Genomic DNA, 21145 nt, shown 5'->3' on the forward strand with positions numbered 1-21145 from the left:
GCACCAGGTTGCACCATTTTGCATCCTTTTTTTCAAAATTTTCAGGGGGGGCATGCCCCCGGACCCCCCTAGCAAGCTAGGCGCTTTGCGCCGTCGGCTCGGCGCTTCGCGCCTTTACACCCAGATCTTCACAATATACTTTGGGAACCCCCCCCCCCCCCCATAAAATGAACTGATCCGCCCCTGCATATTTGTGTGTATGAATGTTCGTTGTGTCACTGTGGCATAGCCGTCGCGATATAACCTTGAACGGTTGAAAACGACGTTAAACACAAAATAAAGAAAGAAAGAAAGACTGTGGCATAGCCTTTTAAAATGTAAATAGTGACAAGACATGCGTACCATATACTGGTTCTTATTTTCTCTCTGTATAAAGCTGGATCATCTTTTTAACCTTTGGTTTTATAAAGTGGATCTGAAATTTTTATCTCTTTAAAAAGTATTCTTTTTTTAAATAAACGTTTTCTTTTAAACAAAAAACAAACCCTACCCCAAAAACGCTTTTGAAGACAATTAATATGCACAGAAACGAAGCGAATTTTTTTAATAAACTTTTATCACCACTCTTACCGGCTCCGACATCCTCCCTCCCTCGCTCCTTTGTTTGAGAAGATACCAAAACAACAAATAAATTAAATATTATGCTTTTAAGTATGAGGTTGCGCGTGTTCAATCGAGCGTGGTCGCGTAGTAATTAGCCAGACACCCTCCCCGGAAGTACGTAATATACAGACCATTTTACGGACCATGGCAGCAACATAAACTTCCGGTTGGATCAGTACCACAGTCCGGGTTCTGCCGTGGTATCCCGACGAAATGCAGTAAGTTCATGCAGGCTAAGCCGCGTGGTTTGGGAAATAAGCTTACAGAAGCAAAATGTTCTTCTGTTGAGCCTCTGCCAACACTCGCGGGAAAAATCACGCGCACCTGTGCTGCTAGTAGTGCTAGCACATGCTGCTTGTACACGTTTGAAGCCATTGAAAGTATGGGTAAATAACAGGCAATTAGTTTTAGTAGCTGACCTGTTAAATGGACACAGAAAGACTTTGGTGTAATGCCGAAAAAAGAAAAGAAAAAAGGAAAGCACTCTTGCTAAATTTAGTGTTACCGGCCACCGGCAAACAAAATCGGAGAATGATTTCAGGGATGATCCTGCAAATGCTTGTGAAAGCATGAACTTGTGATTCATTAATGTAGATAGTTGAACTTTTTACCCACATAATTTATTGGTGTGTGTATCTGCCTCTCTGTGTGCTGAAACTTTTGCTCACATATTGGTGTGTGTATCTGCCTCTCTGTGTGCATGTGCATTTTTGATTTTCTAATGATAGTATTTGATCGTGTAGTAGTAGACATTAACAGCTATTGTGTTTTCAGCTAAGCAATGGGGTCCGATATTTAGAGGAGACAAGTACAGTAGAATCCGCAATATATGCCCATTTCTGCTATTTCATAAACCATTTTTATTCAAAAACACCCAAGCGCTGTATCTATACATGTGTATGCAGGAACTTAACCAGTTAATTTTTTCTCCCAGGTCCTCCATGGCTGCACATTCACCACACACTGCAGCAGCTCCCACTGAAATGTCATACCGCTGAAAAACTGACAGCAACAATGACATGATCATAAATTAGCACAAAGTTCCTGGTATCTAAAGTCATGACATCACTCGGGTCTGCCAACTGGAGGGTTCATCCAATGCAAGAAATGGAGCCCTCCGGCGCCTCAGCAGCCATCAGCACAAGCAGCTATGGCGGGATACACATGCCAGGAATTATGAACCGTGCAAGCAAAAGCAAGACTGAGACCTCTTCTTCCATGGAGACGGCTTACTGGTCAGGGAGAAGGAAGCAGTTAGGACTGTCTCGACTTGACGTTGAAAAGGAAAGTGAGACGACAGAAAACGAGAAGTATGACCAGGTAGGTTTGCTTCGTGTAGATGAGCAGCAAGTTTGTTTTTACAAGCTAAAACAGCGTTTGAAACTTATGGAGTGTATGTGTGGCAACATGTATAGATGTTGGTGTTATGTGTTAGGAAGTGTACCTGTACCGATATTTTTGCATTGTAAAGTGCTACTTTATTTCAAGTACTTGTAGAAAACATGGGTGTCGTGGCTATGGGCCTTTACTCTGAGGAAAGGTTCTGTGGTCTTGTTTTAATTTCAACAGAAAGTTGGATTACCTGGAGGGAAAAAAACCCAGATAGAATTAGACATGTATATCAATGACTTGTGACATGCTTTTTAGCAGTAGACCTCCAACAGAAAGTGACAAATGTACACTGCTTTATGCACAAAAGAATCGAGGTATTTTCGGGGTGTTATATTCATCACTTACTCTAGGGCAGGGATGTAGCTCAGTCGGTAGCGCGCTGGATTTGTATCCAGTTGGCCGCTGTCAGCGTGAGTTCGTCCCCACGTTCGGCGAGAGATTTATTTCTCAGAGTCAACTTTGTGTGCAGACTCTCCTCGGTGTCCGAACACCCCCGTGTGTACACGCAAGCACAAGACCAAGTGCGCACGAAAAAGATACTGTAATTCAAAACATAAACGAGTACTCACCTGAGTCGAAGTTTGTGTAGAATTCCACGATGTAGTTTACAGGAACGGAGGGATATGTGAGATGCGCACACCGCCGGAAACACGCCATTTTTCACAGCACAGGTCATCTGATATAACCATATCAGATGATCTGATTTTTCTTTAAGCAACCAAAAATGTTTCAGTTGTATTTACATTTGATAAATTAGCTTATTTCCTTTATTGGAGAGGGTGAAACTGAAGGGTGGGCACATATCCCTCCGTTCCTGTAAACTACATCGTGGAATTCTACACAAACTTCGACTCAGGTGAGTACTCGTTTATGTTTTGAATTCCACTTCTCGTAGTTTACCGAAACTACGTGATTTGTGAGATTTTAAAGTTGGTTGATTAAAGATTATATTTCAAACAAAGGAATAATCAAAGTCACACTAAAGTGAAATGTCAAACATTTATTCTCAAAGGACAACATGAGAATAGTGAACACCTGTCTTGGCTTTTACACCAAACATACATTGTTTGAAACAACCATGTATTACAAAAAATAAGTGATGCATTTATTCTCCATTCATTATGGGAATTGCAATTTCTTCATAACCAAAGAAACAATAAACACTACAACACATTTGAAAACAATGGATCAATTGTCCACAAAACCATTTGCATTTTCTCTTACATGGAGCCAGGGAGATAATTGTCTCTAGATCTCCATTTGTTAGCTCCCTTGTCTTGAATTTTTTAACTTTCCCAATGCAAATTATCAGAATGTAATCAAAGTTCGATTGCTCATACGACTTCCGGCCACCACAGCAGCCCCTCCAAAAACCAAATTATCAGAATGTAATCAAACTTAGATTACTGAGCTGGAAGTTTTTTATTTTCCAACTTTCGCATAATAGTTTAAGATAGTGTTTGATTTATCTTTACTTTCCAGTGGTTTGTTATAGAACTTTTTGAAAGTGGATACATTTGACCAGCCTGCCACTTTCAAAATATCTTGAACAGCAACACCCGACTTGAACATTGCTGAAGATGATGCGCCCCGAAAGCTGTGGGGTGCAAAATTTGTAATTCCTGCGCGTATGAGTACAGTTTTTAGCCACCTAGCTATGGTGTCTTTCGCCGCTGGTCCATGTGGCTGTTGGTAACACAAAAGTAACTGGTCAGTCTCATCACTCTCACATCTGAATTCTACAGTACTATTAATGTACTGTCGAAGACAAGTCACCACACACAAAGTTTTGTCTTCTGTATAAAACGGTAACTGCAAAGGTTTTGGATGAAAGCCAGGTCTAGACTGCTTCAACTTTTCAGTTATGTAAATTGTACATCCATCATCATGAAAACAAATATTTCTCAACCTGATCAAATGAATTGTCTGCACTCTGTGGGCAGTAATTAACAACAACAAGGAACACAATTTTAAAGTCAAATCCTTCAATGAAAGTTCAGAATTTTCACCCATGTTTCTGAAAAACTGCAAAACTTTGTCTACATCCCAAGTTTCATTGTATCTTGGTTGTGGTGTACGCAGTTCAAAGATTCCCTTTAGAAATCGAATTACTAAAGGGTGACATCCTACTGTTTTATTGTCTGGTAGAATAACCACTGCAGATAGTGCACTCCTTGCAGTGTTTATAGCACTGTATCCTAAGCCATCTTCATACAGCTTAGTCAAGAACTGTAACACCTCATCTATAGTCGGACGAAGGGGATCACACTGGCACTGCACACAAAACTTGCTCCATCTGCTGAGGTAGGAGGCATACTGCTGTCTGGTTGAAGGTCGCCACGATGCCCAGATAACTTGGAAAGTCTCACCTTGAACTCCTCTTGCTTCGAGGGATTTCCTGATAAGCAACAAGCCAGAAGTTGCAGATTCCTGTGGAGCGGATGCACATCTTGCGTATGTGGTAGATGAATGGTAAGCTTTCCCTTTGGAAGAAGAACAGGCTCTTGTGTCAGCATTTTCAACATCTGGGGGTACCATACTGCCGTAGGCCACTTTGGAACGATCAAGATTCCTTCCGCTCTGTCGCGCTGCCATTTGTTGAGCACTTTCTGCAGCAAGCTGAAAGGCGGAAAGGCATATATTAACCATTTTGACCAATCTTGGGTAAAGGCATCAATGGCCAAGGCTTCTGGGTCTGGTATCCAGGACACGAATGGTTTCATCTGAAAATTTAATCGTGATGCAAATAGATCGATGTCTGGCTTCAGCAGACGATCTTTTAATTTGCAGAAAATATCATGATTCAATTTCCACTCAGTACGATCATTGAATTGTCTTGACAAAACGTCAGCTTCTGTATTCAGTATTCCTGGGATATGTGAAATTGATATCCAAATACCATTTTCCTTGCACCACATCCAAATTTGTTTTGCAACGTTATTGCAATCTGGAGAACGCGATCCTCCCATATTGGATATAGGAGACTGTACATGTGTTGTCTGTCAAGACTTTTACATGTTTTCCTGTGATCATTTCTTTGAAACTTTTCAAAGCGTACAAAATTGCCATCATTTCTAGAACATTGATGTGCAAATTCATTTCTGTTTCGGACCATCGCCCTCCAGTCTTAATTTGACCACAAACAGCTCCCCAACCACCTGAACTTGCAGCATCCGTCTGGATTTCAACTTCAGGATTAGTTTTTTCAATGGGGAAAAAAGAGGAATCTAAATTTTCAATCCACCAGTCTAGTTCTTCTGTTGTCTTATCTGTCAAGCTTGTCAGCGATTCAAAATTTCCTGCAGAAAATTTTAACGATGTGGATTTCAGTCTGTCTAAACTCCTATAAAACAGTGGGCCCCACTGAACAGCTGGAAAGGTTGCTACCAACTGGCCTATAACTTGTGCCAGTTCTCTTATGGTCACCCTCTTCTTTCTTTTCAGTTCTGAACATGCGAGCACAACTTTTTGCTTTCTTTCCAGGGGTAAAGTAACTGTCATATCTTCAGAGTTTAAAAGAAACCCCAAGTACCTCAGTTTCTTGCAGGGTTTGAGGACTGATTTCTCTGTGTGGATAATAAATCCCAGTGAATCGAGTAATTTCACTGTCTTTGACACATTCTCTGCACACTCTTCAAAAGAATTACCTTGCAGATAACTATCATCAATAAATGAAGTGGATAAATATCCCTGTGATCTGAGTGTGGCATAGACTGGTTTCATTAACTTTGTGAAATAACGAGGGCAGTTACTTAGTCCATTTGGGAAGCAGGTATACTGATAAAGTTTGTTTCTCCACATGAATTTGAGGTATTTCCTGCATTCTGCTTTTATTGGTACAGAGTAGTATGCATGTCTGAGATCCACTGAAGCCATGTGGCAGCCTCTTGTCATCATTTGAGTTGCTGACGTAAGATTGTCCATCTTAAAGTGCTCATATTGTACTGAATCATTAAACTTTTTTAGATTCAAAATGAGACGGTAGGAGCCATCAGGTTTTGGGACCATGAAAACAGGGGAGATAATTTCATCTTCCTGATGCACCGATTTTTCAATAACTCCCAAGGATAACAGTTTTTCAATTTCCGAATCCATTTTTGTCCATAGATTTCCTTGTACTTGATTTTTCAAGTAAGAAAGATTTTCAGAATTTAAGTCAGAAAACTCATCTATTGGAATATCAGCACCGCACACCATGTCAAGAATAAATGGGTCTGATGTTATTTCTTCCCATTTTTGAACAAACTTTTTCAGTCTACCTGCTTCAAAAGGGCGGTTAGGTATTGTATCTTTACTTATAGATTTTGGCAGAGAAGGTAGTGGAGCTACTGCTGGCCTTGTTGCCACTCGGTTCGTCCGCTGCCGCGGTAGTTCATTCTGCCCCGTGCACGGTAAGGTCCTCTCCCTCTCATTCTGCCTCTTGGTGTCCAGGTTCTTCCTGCACCTCTTGGCCTCCAATTCCAATCGTTTTTTGCAAAGGGGTTGTTTTGTGGAAAAAACTTTTGACCTTTTACTCCACTTGACTGACTGAGACCCAGGCCCATTCTAGCTGTTGTATCAATGTTTGCACATGCAGCTTTCAGGTCATTGCCAAACAACATATCTGTGATTGGAACTTTAGCAGAACCAAGTTTTTTATACTTTTTGTTCAGTTGAGCATTTGAAATTTTCCCCCTTCTGTCGATTGACAGATCATGGTTTGTTTTCTGTACAAGTGCAATAGAATCTGCTACACCTTTCATGAGTCCCCGAATTTCGGGTGATTCACTTTTCAGTATGGTTTGCCATATGTTTGTGAGTGCATAGGTCGCTGTACACAGCGCTTTCTGATACTGCTGTAGTTTCAAATCTGCACCTCTTGTTGCACGGTCAAGTATTGACCATATCTCCGGATTGACCTTTGGAACAACAACCTTCAAGTTTTTAGGTCTGGCATACTTGTTCATTTTTTCTTTCATTTTTTCTTCTGAAATTTGACCTTTTGCCATGGTCTCATCAACCAGCTTCGCGATACCTTCCGGTATTTCTGGTGCAAGCTTTTCAGCATTGTCGAACTCTTGTTCTATTTCTGACATTTCAGTGTCAGAATTACTAGTGCCACAAGTTTGACCACAAGTTTCACCTTCGTTCACTCTGATCATCGATTCTATTTGATCATCATAATCTTCGAACGAATCAGATTCGTCTCCAGATTCTTGTGACTCTGCTTTTCGCTTTTGTCTTTGTGTCATCTTCGAACCATGATCATCAGGCGATTCGCCTTCGGTCTGGCCTTGGCCCTGACCTAGCAGCGCTAGGATACGTTCGTTTTGTTTTTTCATGTTATTCCAATCGCTGATTGGAATGGTCACTGCCTCTAACCGAGGTTTTTTCTTATTCTTTTTCTTCCCTTCTTTTTCGTTTGACACATGTTTGTCCTTTTGACTTGAACAAGGCAAGTCTAACAATTGATCCACTTCATCCGCGTGGATTTGGATTTCAGGCACTGATTCAGTGCTGTCCATTGTTCGAACAAATTCTAAGCATTTGCGACAACAAATAAGGAAAATACACTTACCGCAGGTCAAAACAAATGGTTAACCGAAGGAATAAATCAGTCAAGTTAGGAAAAAAGGACCCTAAAAGGAAGGATTAACCTGATAAAGTAAGACCGGTTTTGGAGAAGCTGCTATGGCGGCCGGAAGTCGTACGGGAATGGCGTGTTTCCGGCGGTGTGCGCATCTCACAAATCACGTAGTTTCGGTAAACTACGAGAAGTGGAATCCATGTCAGAGTTCAGTGGGTTATAGAAATACGAAAATACCCAGCATGCTTCCTCCGAAAACGGAGTATGGCTGCCTAAATGGCGGGGCAAAAAACGGTCATACGCGTAAAATTCCACTTGTGCAAAAAACACGAGTGTACGTGGGAGTTTCAGCCCACAAACGCAGAAGAAGAAGATCACTTACTCTTTTACTCTGTCTTAATTATTGCATAAACCGACACACTGTGATGGAAGCTCATTCGAGAGACTGTTTCCCAGATACTTGATTTGAAGTTTCACCAGATCCCAGTGATGTGTGATAGAATATCTCGACTTAGAAGTTACATGGTTTCTGAGAATGTTTGCTTTTTAAAGCAAGACCCTTGTGAGGTCACTCGGTATGACTGACTTTGTCTTATTGATTTGAATGTCTTTGTTCTTGGTTTTTGTTTGTTTTTGTTTTCGTTCTTGATGCTTCTGCTTTGCCAATCTCTGAATGCTCAAAATCTTATACACACACCTTTTGTGTTTTTATAAAGTCAACTTGGCTGTGAGGTGATGTTAGAAATCTCTTCATTTCAGTTCCTGAAGGATATGTCTGTTTACGTGGAGAGGAATTTTCATCAGAAGGAGTGCATCAAATTTATACCAAAACCCAACCAGAAAGTGAGGAGCAATCAGCAGTTAAAGTAAGTATGATTCTGGGAAGGTTGAGAGTATTTCTTGTACCTTGTAAATTTGAAGTGAGATGAAACTATGCAGATGTATTTATAAATGAATGCAGATTTAGTTAGTGGCGGTACTGCCATCATGAATTCATTCACCAGGCAGACCTGCTTGTGCCCTATCCCCCTTTGTGTGTCAGGCATGGGAATTGTCCGCGAAATCGCGGATTTCCGCAAAAAGGAAATTATGTTTCAGCGAAAATAAAAATGTGTCCATGGCAAAATAAAGGTAAATTAAATTATATGTATACTGTTGTCTCTCTATCCATTATTTGCTAACACCAGAACTATCAAAATATTGGTCTAAAATGCTAAAAATCATTTTTCTTCCGGGGGGCTTTGCCCCCCCTGATCCCCCCAACGGGGCTCTGCCCCTGTACCCTGCCGGGGCCTCGACCTTGGCCTATTTTCAGATTTTTTTCTATTTTGGAATTCCCATGCCTGTGTGTACACACAAGCATAATACCAAGTACACATGGAAAAGGCCCCCAAAAGGTAAAATATTTTTTCCATCCAATTTTCTCTTAATACAGCTTAAAATGACTACATTTGTCTCCCTGCTTGATGACAGGTGCCACTGTGGCGAGGTCCTGTCGCTCCATGTCTGGGCTCGCTCAATGAAAGAGCCAGGAGGCCTTGAAAAGCATGTTCCCGAGGGTATGTGGATTGTTCTTTTTTCATTGCTGTTCTTCAGTTTAATTTAATTTTTCCCATTTTGCTGTGTATTGAAATGCTGGGTGTCTCTGATCTTGGACATTTGACAGTTTTTTAGTACAGTGTACTGTGGCTTTCTTTGGTCTAACACCTTCAGCAAGCATTGTGTTGGTGGTTATGCAGTCTTCTGTTTAGCCCTCTTTGTAGATAAATCATGTAGTTGTTTGCCTGTAATGATCTCTTTTATTTTTTCCTTGGTTTCCCAACTGGTTGGGGTATGGTGGTAGTTTGCGACTGAATAATGTTCATCTGAGTGTGTGAAGGTTTTTGTGTGGATTTAAGGTCGCAAATGCTTCTTGACATTTCTGCGTATTTCGAAATAGTTTTCATTTTATACTTCATCTTCAGACCCATAATTATCCCCTCCTCTGAAATTATTTGCAGTGGAGTAAACTTTTTTTTTTAATTGTGTTTCTCATCACAAACTGGAATAATTCATTGTAAGTCTGCTTGCTTGCACAACACGTTCTTCTCACGTTCATGGTAATCTTTTCATTCATAAAAATAAAATAAAAACTGAATATTTATGCCTTCGCATATATATATATTGTAATATTTTTCTGCAGAGTTTCTGGAATTGGCAAGAAATCCCACAGCCCCACCCCCACAGGTGATACCTCAGGTTGAGTGGAAAGCTGAATGTGATATTTCACCAAAATCCTCCTGGACGTATGGAAAGGTGAACTTCAATGTGGAAACAAGTGGAGGGAAGAAGCCTGCAAAGGTGAGACATCGGCTTCTGTCTTTCCGTACTATGAGACATAAAAGTATTTGTTTAGAGTTTCTTGTGTGTTTTTTAATATTTTTTATATTTACAGCAGTCCCTGTCATGAACGGACACCCTTGGGCCATCGCAATTCTGTCCATACATTGCACACTCACAGACCCTGATGGAGTCTTTGCTAGCCACTACAGCCCTGAAAGTGGCGAGTATTTTACTTGCCATGGCGAGTAGAAACATGTAACTGGCGAGTAGAAATGTTCATGTACTCGCCAAATGCTAGTAAAGTTGCTGAATCGAATTGATGGTTTGGCTTGTAAAGTTTGCTCTCTGGCTAGTACATTTTCAGAATCACTAGCCAAAGGCTAGTGCACCATTTCTTGGACTTTCAGGGTCACACATTCCGGGTAGAGATGTTTGGCAGGTGGACACTCATCACTGGGTCATTACTGTTGAAAACTATTTTGTGCCAAGTAAATGTGGCCGTACATGACAGGTAGCCATTGTTCCCATGGTCGCCCATTGCAGGGACTGGCTGCTCTAACGGCAAACTACATCTCTAATTGATTGGGTTGTAGTGAAATTCTATGATCATCTGCCCATTGGAGGTATGATCTACAATTTGTAGCGAAAATGGGTGTTCATGCATGTCCATGTTTTGCAGGTAGACTACCTAAGAGAATGCATTATTATCATTGAAAAACACACTACAGTTTACTGTATTTTAATATCACAATCATACATGTGTTTCAGTACCTGCGGCTGAGCAATGAAGACAGCGTTGATTCTTGTCTGGAGTTCATGGAGACCTTCTGGCATATTATGGATCCTTATCCCCCAAATCTGGTGATTTCAGTGGTGGGAGGAGCCAAGAATTTCAAGCTTGACGGTGAAATGAGAGACACATTCTCCAACGGACTGATCAAGGTTAATTGTATTGACTTACAGTGAAAGAGTGTTTTGTTGCCAAGAATGAAAATGTGTGTGTGTGTGCGTGTGTGTGGTGTGTGTGTGTGTGTGTATGTGGTGTGTGTGTGTGTGTGTGTGTGTGTGTGTGTGTGTGTGTAGGTGGTTTTACCGACAAATGGGGACGATTGTCACTGGAGAGCAGTCAAATGGGGACGCTTCCGACAAACGGGGACGTCCCCATTTGTCGGCCCGTGCGACCCCATTTGACTGGATTTGAGCAGATTGAGCGACCCCATTTGACTGCTTCCTAGCATCCCTGTGGACAAACGGACTGGATTTTCACACAGATTCATACACATATTTTAGCTCTGCACTTTGTGGTCTGCTCAACTAAACCATGTGATTTTTATCATGTGACTTCAAATGACTTTAGAGTAACTGCTTTCATCAGAATTCAGTTTCTATTCAAATGCAGTCAAACTAAAACATTTATTTGAATTAAAAAAAAAAAGTTATTGCATTTAATATATTTTATTCAGAGTATTTTGAAAGAGTTCTGATTATTTGATCACGGTTTTTTTTTTGTATTAAAACAAAAACAAACACAGAAATATATACATTCCTGTAAAAAAAAAAAAAAAATGATTACAATTATTTTGTTATGAGATTTATTTTAGGTTAATTCGAAGTGTTGTGTCTTTGTCATTTGTTGGTTTGTGCAGTGCAGTTGTTTTGTCAGTTATTCTTCTCTTCATTTGTTCTATCGTCTTTCTTCTTCTTTTTTGTGTGTGTATTTTTGTGTTTTTGTGCCTGAAGAAGACCCTTAGGTCGAAACGTCGCTGTTATTCGTTCCGTGTTCGTCATTTTAACGTGAGTACATTGCTTTTTGGTCTCTTTATTGTTCCCTCTCACGTGCAGTCGCCATTGTTTAATACATGTTTTAATGTGTTTTGTATAATCCGGAAGCAGGAGTTTAAAGCCTATATATATATTAAGGGAAAAGTCTGGGTTGTGGCACTCGATCACTAGGTGGGGCACTGCCCTTCGCTCCCTGTTACCCGAGTCCCAATCCTCGTGGTAAGGCGTCCGCCCCGTGATCGGGAGGTCGTGGGTTCGAACCCCGGCCGGGTCATACCTAAGACTTTAAAATTGGCAATCTAGTGGCTGCTCCGCCTGGCGTCTGGCATTATGGGGTTAGTGCTAGGACTGGTTGGTCAGGTGTCAGAATTATGTGACTGGGTGAGACATGAAGCCTGTGCTGCGACTTCTGTCTTGTGTGTGGCGCACGTTATATGTCAAAAGCAGCACCGCCCTGATATGGCCCTTCGTGGTCGGCTGGGCGTTAAGCAAACAAACAAACAAACCCGAGTGCCAACAACAATAGGATGAGCATCAGAAGTGAAGATAAAGAGGGAATTTTTTTCTCTGCGCGCGCGCCAGCAAGCAGGATGTCTCAGAACTGAAGCGGTAATAGTATGATCTAATTACAGGCGATGGGTTTATGGGTCACGTGATTATATATATGAAGTCTTCTATCGCGCGCGTATCTCCAGACTCGGACTCAAGGCGCAGGGATCTATTTATGCCGTGTGAGATGGAATTTTTTACACAATACATCATGCATTCACATCGACCAGCAGATCGCAGCCATTTCGGCGCATATCCTACTTTTCACGGCCTATTATTCCAAGTCACACGGGTATTTTGGTGGACATTGTTTTATCTATGCCTATACAATTTTGCCAGGAAAGACCCTTTTGTCAATCGTGGGATCTTTAACGTGCACACCCCAATGTAGTGTACACGAAGGGACCTCGGTTTTTCGTCTCATCCGAAAGACTAGCACTTGAACCCACCACCTAGGTTAGGAAAGGGGGGAGAAAATTGCTAACGCCCTGACCCAGGGTCGAACTCGCAACCTCTCGCTTCCGAGCGCAAGTGCGTTACCACTCGGCCACCCAGTCCACGTGATGTGGGGGCGGAGCCAAACATTGGTTGATACTTACTGTGTTGACATTAGTTCATTGGCCCCGCCCCAACATCATATGACTTACTAATCCATGGGCTATCATTGGTTCATGTTTTTGGCGCTAAACTATCTGACAGGTAAAGAACTATTTTGATGTGACACGTTATTACTTGGTGCAAATACGCGCAGTGTTTAAAACCACTTGGCGGACAGAACTGTGCATTCTCACAATTCGACACTTACTACATCCATAATAACCACACCGTTGATCAATCGCTGAGAAATGGCACAAATGACAGTTGGGGAAAACATTCAGACGTTGGAATGATCTTACCGAACGGCTGGCAGACTTTTCCAGAAAGAACGATTTGGTGTACGTGGTCAAATACAGTCGTGCTGTTCAACTTGCGAACAAGAATTCAAAACAGCCCTTTCCAGACGAACTGAAGTATGCATACGCAAAACTTGTGTGCAAGTACTCAGGAAAAGGACGACTCACAGGCCGAGGTGCGAAGAGGAGCAATGGGTAAGCGGATTAATATTTAGTTGCTATACTTCTTATGCGTTCTTGTCACAGATAGTAACTCGTATGAATGTTTAATTTTAATATTATTATTATTTTATTTTTTTTAGGTTTACAATGTTTCAACATTCATTCCAGTATCGACTGACATTTTAACGAGTGCGGAAAGTCTGTCTGTCTGTCTGTCTGTCTGTCTGTCTGTCTGTCTGTCTGTCTGTCTGTCTGTCTGTCTGTCTCTCTCTCTCTCTCTCTCTCTCTCTCTCTCTCTCTCTCTCTCTCTCTCTCTCTCTCTCTCTCTCTCTCTCTGCGCGCACTTCTTCTTCTTCTTCTTCTTTGTCGGACAGATTTTTCACACAAATGACCAGGAAACCAGATTACGTAAGCCGTGTCAGCTGTACCCTTTGTAAAAGTCAGCGTAGCTCGAGAACGGCATTGAAATATTTTCGGTGTTCTTTACCTTGCCCAAGAAGCAGAGCATAAGAGTATACGTCACACACTCGAGTCAAGGACGTCGTAAAATGGCCCTCGGTCAAGTTTTCACCGAGAACCATTTTATGATGTCCTTAACAATTATGTGTTAGTCGGCTTAGAATTTGCGCGCAGGTTTCAAAGTTTTGATCCATTCGATTATCTCAACAGACATCCTTTGATTGTAAAGTTGAATGCGGGCACATGATGGTTGAAAATACTTAACTTGAAAATTTCCCGCTGTGGTAGATTTTTATGATGGTTGTCACACAGGCAGCGACGGCTTTACTGGTCGGACCCAGTTGTGCGTTACCTCGCTTTTGCCTTTAATGACTGACTGACTGGCTGACTTTGGGGATTAACGTCCTCTGAGGTAACTAGGATCTATTTGGGAACATTTACCGTGATACTGTAAGAGGAGCAAGAAAAGAAAAGAAAAATGATGATGATGATGATGATGATGATGATGATGATGATGATGATGATGATAGAAAGAGAGAAAGAAAGAGAATAGTGAGAGAGAGGGGAGAGAGAGAAAAAGAGAGAGGGGGAGAGAGAGGGAGAGAGGGGGAGAGAGAGAGGGGGAGAGAGAGAGAGAGAGGAGAGAGAGAGAGAGAGAGAGAGAGAGAGAGAGAGAGAGAGAGAGAGAGAGAGAGAGAGAGAGATTTAGAACCGACTCCAGACGGATGGGAAATGCTGTAAAGATACATTTGACGTAAAGCGAGTGACGCAATTTCACTAGATTTTTTCGAACTTTGATCATTTAGATTCCAAGTGAGCGGGTCGGCATTGCACACTCAGAGGATGGGCGGTGCTTTGCTATTCCGTGAAGCACCCACCGACAAAACTAGCTTTTCTGTACTTTTTTTTAGATAAAGAGAGTATTATCTCGCAGCATTTGAAGTGTCATTCTTTAGAATAAATCACGCTGGTATTGTTGATTTAAATTTGTACTTTGTCTTGTTAATGTTTTGCTTGATAAACAAAACGGGTCCCTGCTTAATTGAACGTTATAACATTTAGAGGGTCACCTAGAATCCGTCCTGATTGGTCAAAAAGCCATATGAGGCACTGAACTGGTACTAAAATAAAATAATGTGCTGACAAATTTAAGCTTCTTTTTTAATACAGTAACAGGATAGATTTCTCCCCCGAAAACTACAGAAAATTGGCCATTTTGACCTCCATAATGTAACATCTTACAAGTAAGTGTAGTTGGACCTGTCTTTAACGACAGTTTGAAACGAGTTGTTATCGCAATTAAAGAAAGCCGCCGTTGGCTACTCGGGTGGTGTCTTATCGCTTTCAAGAGTATGTCAAGAGGTGTGTATGGGGTGCGCTCAAGCGCAGAAGACAACGTGATTGCATTCGGCTAACTCAGAGCCGTCCCGCCCGCCTGGTACGTTTAGCAGTCGGTATAACGAGATGGTAGTGTATGAATTTTATTTATTGGTGATGTAGAGATAGTACAATGTCATTAAAAAAAATAAATTCAAAACAAACATGAGTTTAAAGGTTGTGAAAGACAGGTTGTGAACGTTAGTTTGACCGAAACTGGCAGCCGCAAACACATAATAACAAACAATCAATATTATGATAGATTCTGGATAAATAATGTATTATAATGTGCATCTTGTAGGTGATTGTGCTTTTAATAATTTTCAGATTTGTTTTCCCTGTTAATGCTGATGCCACAGAACTAGTTGTTGGTGATTTTTATAGGGAGAAAATGGTTTTGTTTTAAAATGTTCATTATGTACATTGCTTTGTAATTTTGTTAACACATTAATTTTGTGAAACGCCCAGAACCATGTCAGGATTTGCAATACATAAAAAAAACTTTATTATTGTTTTATCTTTTTATATTTAGTCAAGTTTTGACTAAATATTTTAACATCGAGGGGGAATCGAAACGAGGGTCGTGGTGTATGTGCGTGTGTGCGTGTGTGTGTGTGTGTGTGTAGAGCGATTCAGACTAAACTACTGGACCGATCTTTATGAAATTTGACATTAGAGTTCCTGGGTATGAAATCCCCGAACGTTTTTTTCATTTTTTTGATAAATGTCTTTGATGACGTCATATCCGGCTTTTTGTGAAAGTTGAGGCGGCACTGTCACGCCCTCATTTTTCAACCAAATTGGTTGAAATTTTGGTCAAGTAATCTTCGACGAAGCCCGGACTTCGGTATTGCATTTCAGCTTGGTGGCTTAAAAATTAATTAATGACTTTGGTCATTAAAAATCGGAAAATTGTAAAAAAAAAATAAAAATTTATAAAACGATCCAAATTTACGTTTATCTTATTTTCCATCATTTGCTGATTCCAAAAACATATAAATATGTTATATTCGGATTAAAAACAAGCTCTGAAAAATAAATATATAAAAATTATTATCAACATTAAATTGTCCAAATCAATTTAAAAATACTTTCATCTTATTCCTTGTCGGTTCCTGATTCCAAAAACATATAGATATGATATGTTTGGATTAAACACACGCTCAGAAAGTTAAAACAAAGAGAGGTACAGAAAAGCGTGCTATCCTTCTTAGCGCAACTACTACCCCGCTCTTCTTGTCAATTTCACTGCCTTTGCCATGAGCGGTGGACTGACGATGCTACGAGTATACGGTCTTGCTGAAAAATGGCATTGCGTTTAGTTTCATTCTGTGAGTTCGACAGCTACTTGACTAAATATTGTATTTTCGCCTTACGCGACTTGTTTATGATTACTATTACCATTATCAGTATATAAGAGGGACCACGCTTATACCGAAACTGCAATTTAAACAAAATTAATGTTGAAGAAATCAAAAATACATCGAACACATTTCACGCTTTGATTTAACTTATGTTTCCAGCTCGTCACAGACACAGCCTAAGTGCGAAGGCCTGTCTTGAAGCAGAAACGCTTTTGGTGTTCTAGTCGCTTCACACTTTAAGTCAAGTGTCATTCAGTCCGTCTCTCACAATATCACACCTATCCGCGAAAATAGGCAATAGGCCATGATGGGCCATATGTCAGGGAACAGAAGTAGCTCGCTGACTGTCTGATTTTTTTCCCGAGATTTTATTACCTCTCTGGGCCATAAGATGTGGACTACCTTGGGATGGGACAATAAAGTAATGAGAGAGAAAAATCTAATATATTCCTTGACTTTGGGGTAGCGCGACTCTGTTGCAGCTAACTTTCATGTGGGAGAAATAGGCCCTGTCGGAGAACAGAAGTAGCTCGCTGAGTGTCTGATTTTTTCCGAGCTTTTATTACCTCGATGTCATAATGATATCTATTAAAATCCTTCGGCAACAAATTATTGCGACAAATTACGCACCCAAATTAAGGCATTAATTCCTATGTCATTTCGTTCAATTTGTCTATGTACTACCCGTAGTAGCTTACATGTAGTATGTAGGCAAAATATTCGGAAAGTTTCAAAGCAAACTAACAAGTCCTTGCTGACATACAGCGCTTTTTGGCATAATGCCCTTAGTAATTGACGCAAAAACTCCTGTTTTTGATCGTAAATGCGATCGACACCTGCATCAGAAGGAATCCCGTCGCGATATAACCTTCGTGGTTGAAAACGACGTTAAACACCAAATAAAGAAAGAATCAGAAGGAATAGCATAGAAGACGTAATATGCGAGCGTGTTAACCCGTGATTCGTAAAAATGTAGACGGGCGCAGTGGCGTGGTGGTAAGACGTCGGCCTCCTAATCGGGAGGTCATGAGTTCGAATCCCGGTCGCTGCCGCCTGGTGGGTTAAGAGTGGAGATTTTTCCGATCTCCCAGGTCAACTTATGTACAGACCTGCTAGTGACTTCACCCCCTTCGTGTGTACACGCAAGCACAAGACCAAGTGCGCACGGAAAAGATCCTGTAATCCATGTCAGAGTTCGGTGGGTTATGGAAACACGAAAATACCCAGCATGCCTACTCAACGAAAGCGGAGTGAGCTGACTATGCTCTCTTTACAATATGTTAAAAAATATATATATATATTTCGTGTGGTCGTTATAGACAAAGTGGTGGACAAGCTTTCATTGGACAGGTTTGATTGCACGATCGGACTAAAGATTCAAACACACCGATTGGCTTCAAGGGAGCCCGGGTAGCTCAGGTTGTGGACTTGTGATCCTAGGGTCGCGGGTTCGAATCTCGGCCGGGGCCCAGATATGTCATAATGATATACTACAACAACAAAAGTTCATGGAAAGATAGAAACGCTTACTTGCGTTGCAACTTTCAAAACATTTAAGAGTAATTCGCAGTCGGCTGCAGGTCGAACATCATGGAAAATTACATATGAAAATCCGGACGAGGAAGTAAACTTTACCAAAACATTATTGCGAGAAATGTCGCGACAAAACTGCCGGTTGTTGTTATTTTTCTACCTCAAATGCACTCGACATCTGCATGAGTAGGAATAGCATAAAACACAAAATACGCATGCTAACTTAACAAGACAACATGTTCTAGGTAGATAATGTTTGACTTTCTTCTCTCATGTAAAAGTTGTATATCATCTATATTGTTGTATCATAACAGAATTCAGACGTTCAAACGATTTCTGAAACAGACGTGTGCTGCCTGCTACATATATCATTAAACAAATCAAGCCAGTGATGTTGAGAAGAAAAAATATCGACAACCATTTATACCACAACGACAACAATCGATAATTTTGCGCACAAAACAAAAAAAACTTTCGGGAAATAGAAGTCAAGTAAGCTGATCAACTGAAAGAAGAATGAATCTGAATACACATATTTTTTTCTTCTTTACCCCTGTCTCCACCCCCTGACCTTGGTTCGGCGCGTCGTTAACAGATACTATGATTTGACACGATCGTTACCTCACAGACGACACGACTCGCCGCGTCTACCTCTCCCTGTGTGCTTCTGTAGCGGCATGTATAGGATGAAAAATATTAATTAATTTATTTTTGTTGTTGAGCAACGGTTTTTACGAACACATAGTGTTAAATAAAACCTTGAAAGAAAAATGATTGTTGTGTATGCATGAACCGCGCACAAGTTCTATCACGCCTCTTCTGAGCGGCTCCCGTTCCACCAAGGGCAACATTTTTTTCTGCCAACGATTTATTGCATGAAGAAATCAAGTTGACACCTTCTTCGAGCTTCGTGGTCCGCCAGTAAAGTAGCGCACATACTAAATACATTCATCCATTGGCCCAAATGGTCATGTGATAAACCCAACGCTCCGCCCACTCCACTCAAAACACTTGACCGCCGCGTCAATGAAATCTTCGCTGGTGTTTATTGGATGGTCTGTTTTGTTACAGGCCGAACGCTGCTCGTCTTACAGAAGGCTCATAAGACCGCGTAAAAGACATACCACGTTGAAATCAGCGGTTCTCTTCTAAAAGCGTGATTGACATTGTCAGTTAGTCAAGCAAACGAATGCACGCGTTCACGCATGCACACACATTAATATACGTTTGTTCTGCGAATTGTTTGCTTGTTTCTCTATGATTTGTTAATGCGTGCGCGTGTTTGTATGTGTGTTTATCACCAGTCGACATAATTACTGAAATACTCAATTCTTTGGACGCAACAGCACTCTGCACTTTCAAGCATGTACTACATGTACTGTTTTTGTACATGGGGTTAACACACGTTGTTTTGCATAGAAATCTTAATTCGTTAAGCGGGGAATACTTTAAAAAACAAAACCCACATGTTTTAACGATTCACGTAATGTTGCTTAGCTAACACAACAATTCGCCAAGAAAAATGTACTTAGCATACCCATTCCTAAAACGAGTATAAAGGATCTTAGTTGGAAAAAAAGGGAAGTTTTGTTTTTGTTTTTTAAGTAAGTCGCCCAAGCGCTCTATCAACTTGGCTAAAAACAAATCTTTGAAAAAAACACAACTAACTACACACACACACACACACACACACACACACACACACACACACGAAAAAATAAAAGAAAACAGAAACACACACTAATGTGACATGATATAACTGAGTTTGCTGAAAACTGACGAAAAAGTACAAGACCGGAAAATCGCAAATGCTTACGCATAAACTTTTACAATTTCTTAGAAGCGCTCCGAACAGACACAATCACACACTCACATGCAACTTGGAAAAGCACTTCACTGGACAGTTCGGGTTGCAATTTTGGTTATTGTAATTATGTAACCACACACGTACCATCTGAACATCAGTGTCTAAGTGTTCAGTTATTCACACGGGTTTCATCTGCTTGGGTAATGGATTACAACTAAATAGCACTGTGTTTTCCTTTTAACAGCCAACTGTCGCCCAATTAGGGACTGCTCTACATTATGCAAATGAATATGAATAGTTAATGGTTGAAAAGTGTGAAAAAGAGAGAGAAACAAAGAGAGAAACAGACTGGTAGAGAGAAGATGGAGAGAGGGAGGGAGGGATTCAAAGAACTGTTGCCGAAAGCAAGGCATCTCGAGATAATGGCCTATAACCTGTTCAGGTAAGTATGTTAAAAGCAATTAACCGCTGAACTCATCCTCTCTAAAGAGTACACTTCACACCAATCGCTGAAGTTTTCAAGGGGTCATAGAGTACACACATTGGACAATAGAGAGGCCGTAAAAGGGTCGCGTTGCCATTGGTCAACCTGACCACGTGATCAGCCTCGGCACAAAGCTACGTCCGTGGTCATGGAAACCCTTTCTAGTTCAGTCCTGGCTCGGGACAGTTTTTTTGTGGTTTTTATTTTTTTGCCGAACGATGTAGGCGTCTCCTAGGAATTGTTTTGGTTGGCGTGCGGAGCGGAGAGTTACAAATTACTTTAAAAGAAAACACTTTGGTTACTTCTCAGAGTGTTATGTATGGTCCGACTGAGGTGCCAGTAGCGGACGTTTTAAATGGAAACAAATTGAAACAACTTTTACAGCCCGGACTTCGGTATTGCATTTCAGCTTTGTGGCTTAAAAATTAATTAATGACTTTGGTCATTAAAAATCTGAAAATTGCACAAAAAAAATAGGCCTATTTTTTTTATAAAACGATTCAAATTTACGTTCATCTGATTCTTCATCATTTTCTGATTCAAAAAACATATAAATATGTTATATTTGGATTAAAAACAAGCTCTGAAAATTAAAATTACAAAAATTATGATCAAAATTAATTTTCCAAATCAATTTAAAAACACTTTCATCTTATTCCTTGTCGGTTCCTGATTCCAAAAACATATAGATATGAGTTGTTTGGATTAAAAACACGCTCAGAAAGTTAAAACGAAGAGAGGTACAGAAAAGCGTGCTATCCTTCTCAGCGCAACTACTACCCCGCTCTTCTTGTCAATTTCAGTGCCTTTGCCATGAGCGGTGGACTGACGATGCTACGAGTATACGGTCTT

At 40.7% G+C, this 21145-nt stretch overlaps 1 protein-coding gene across 1 annotated transcript in view; it reads left to right on the plus strand.

Annotated features, from left to right (window-relative positions):
• Positions 1 to 749: 749 nt before the first annotated feature.
• LOC138981125 (transient receptor potential cation channel subfamily M member-like 2) overlaps positions 750 to 21145 on the plus strand; it is an 86218-nt gene continuing 65822 nt past the window's right edge. The window contains exons 1-6 of the mRNA XM_070353965.1: positions 750 to 821; positions 1538 to 1923; positions 8321 to 8427; positions 9035 to 9120; positions 9744 to 9901; positions 10652 to 10825. Coding sequence (XP_070210066.1) covers positions 1663 to 1923; positions 8321 to 8427; positions 9035 to 9120; positions 9744 to 9901; positions 10652 to 10825 — 786 coding nt within the window. The 5' untranslated portion in view covers positions 750 to 821; positions 1538 to 1662. The remainder of the gene's footprint in view (positions 822 to 1537; positions 1924 to 8320; positions 8428 to 9034; positions 9121 to 9743; positions 9902 to 10651; positions 10826 to 21145) is intronic.

Source organism: Littorina saxatilis, linkage group LG12 (genome assembly GCF_037325665.1).
Source record: "Littorina saxatilis isolate snail1 linkage group LG12, US_GU_Lsax_2.0, whole genome shotgun sequence".
Taxonomy (NCBI): Eukaryota; Metazoa; Mollusca; class Gastropoda; order Littorinimorpha; family Littorinidae; genus Littorina; species Littorina saxatilis.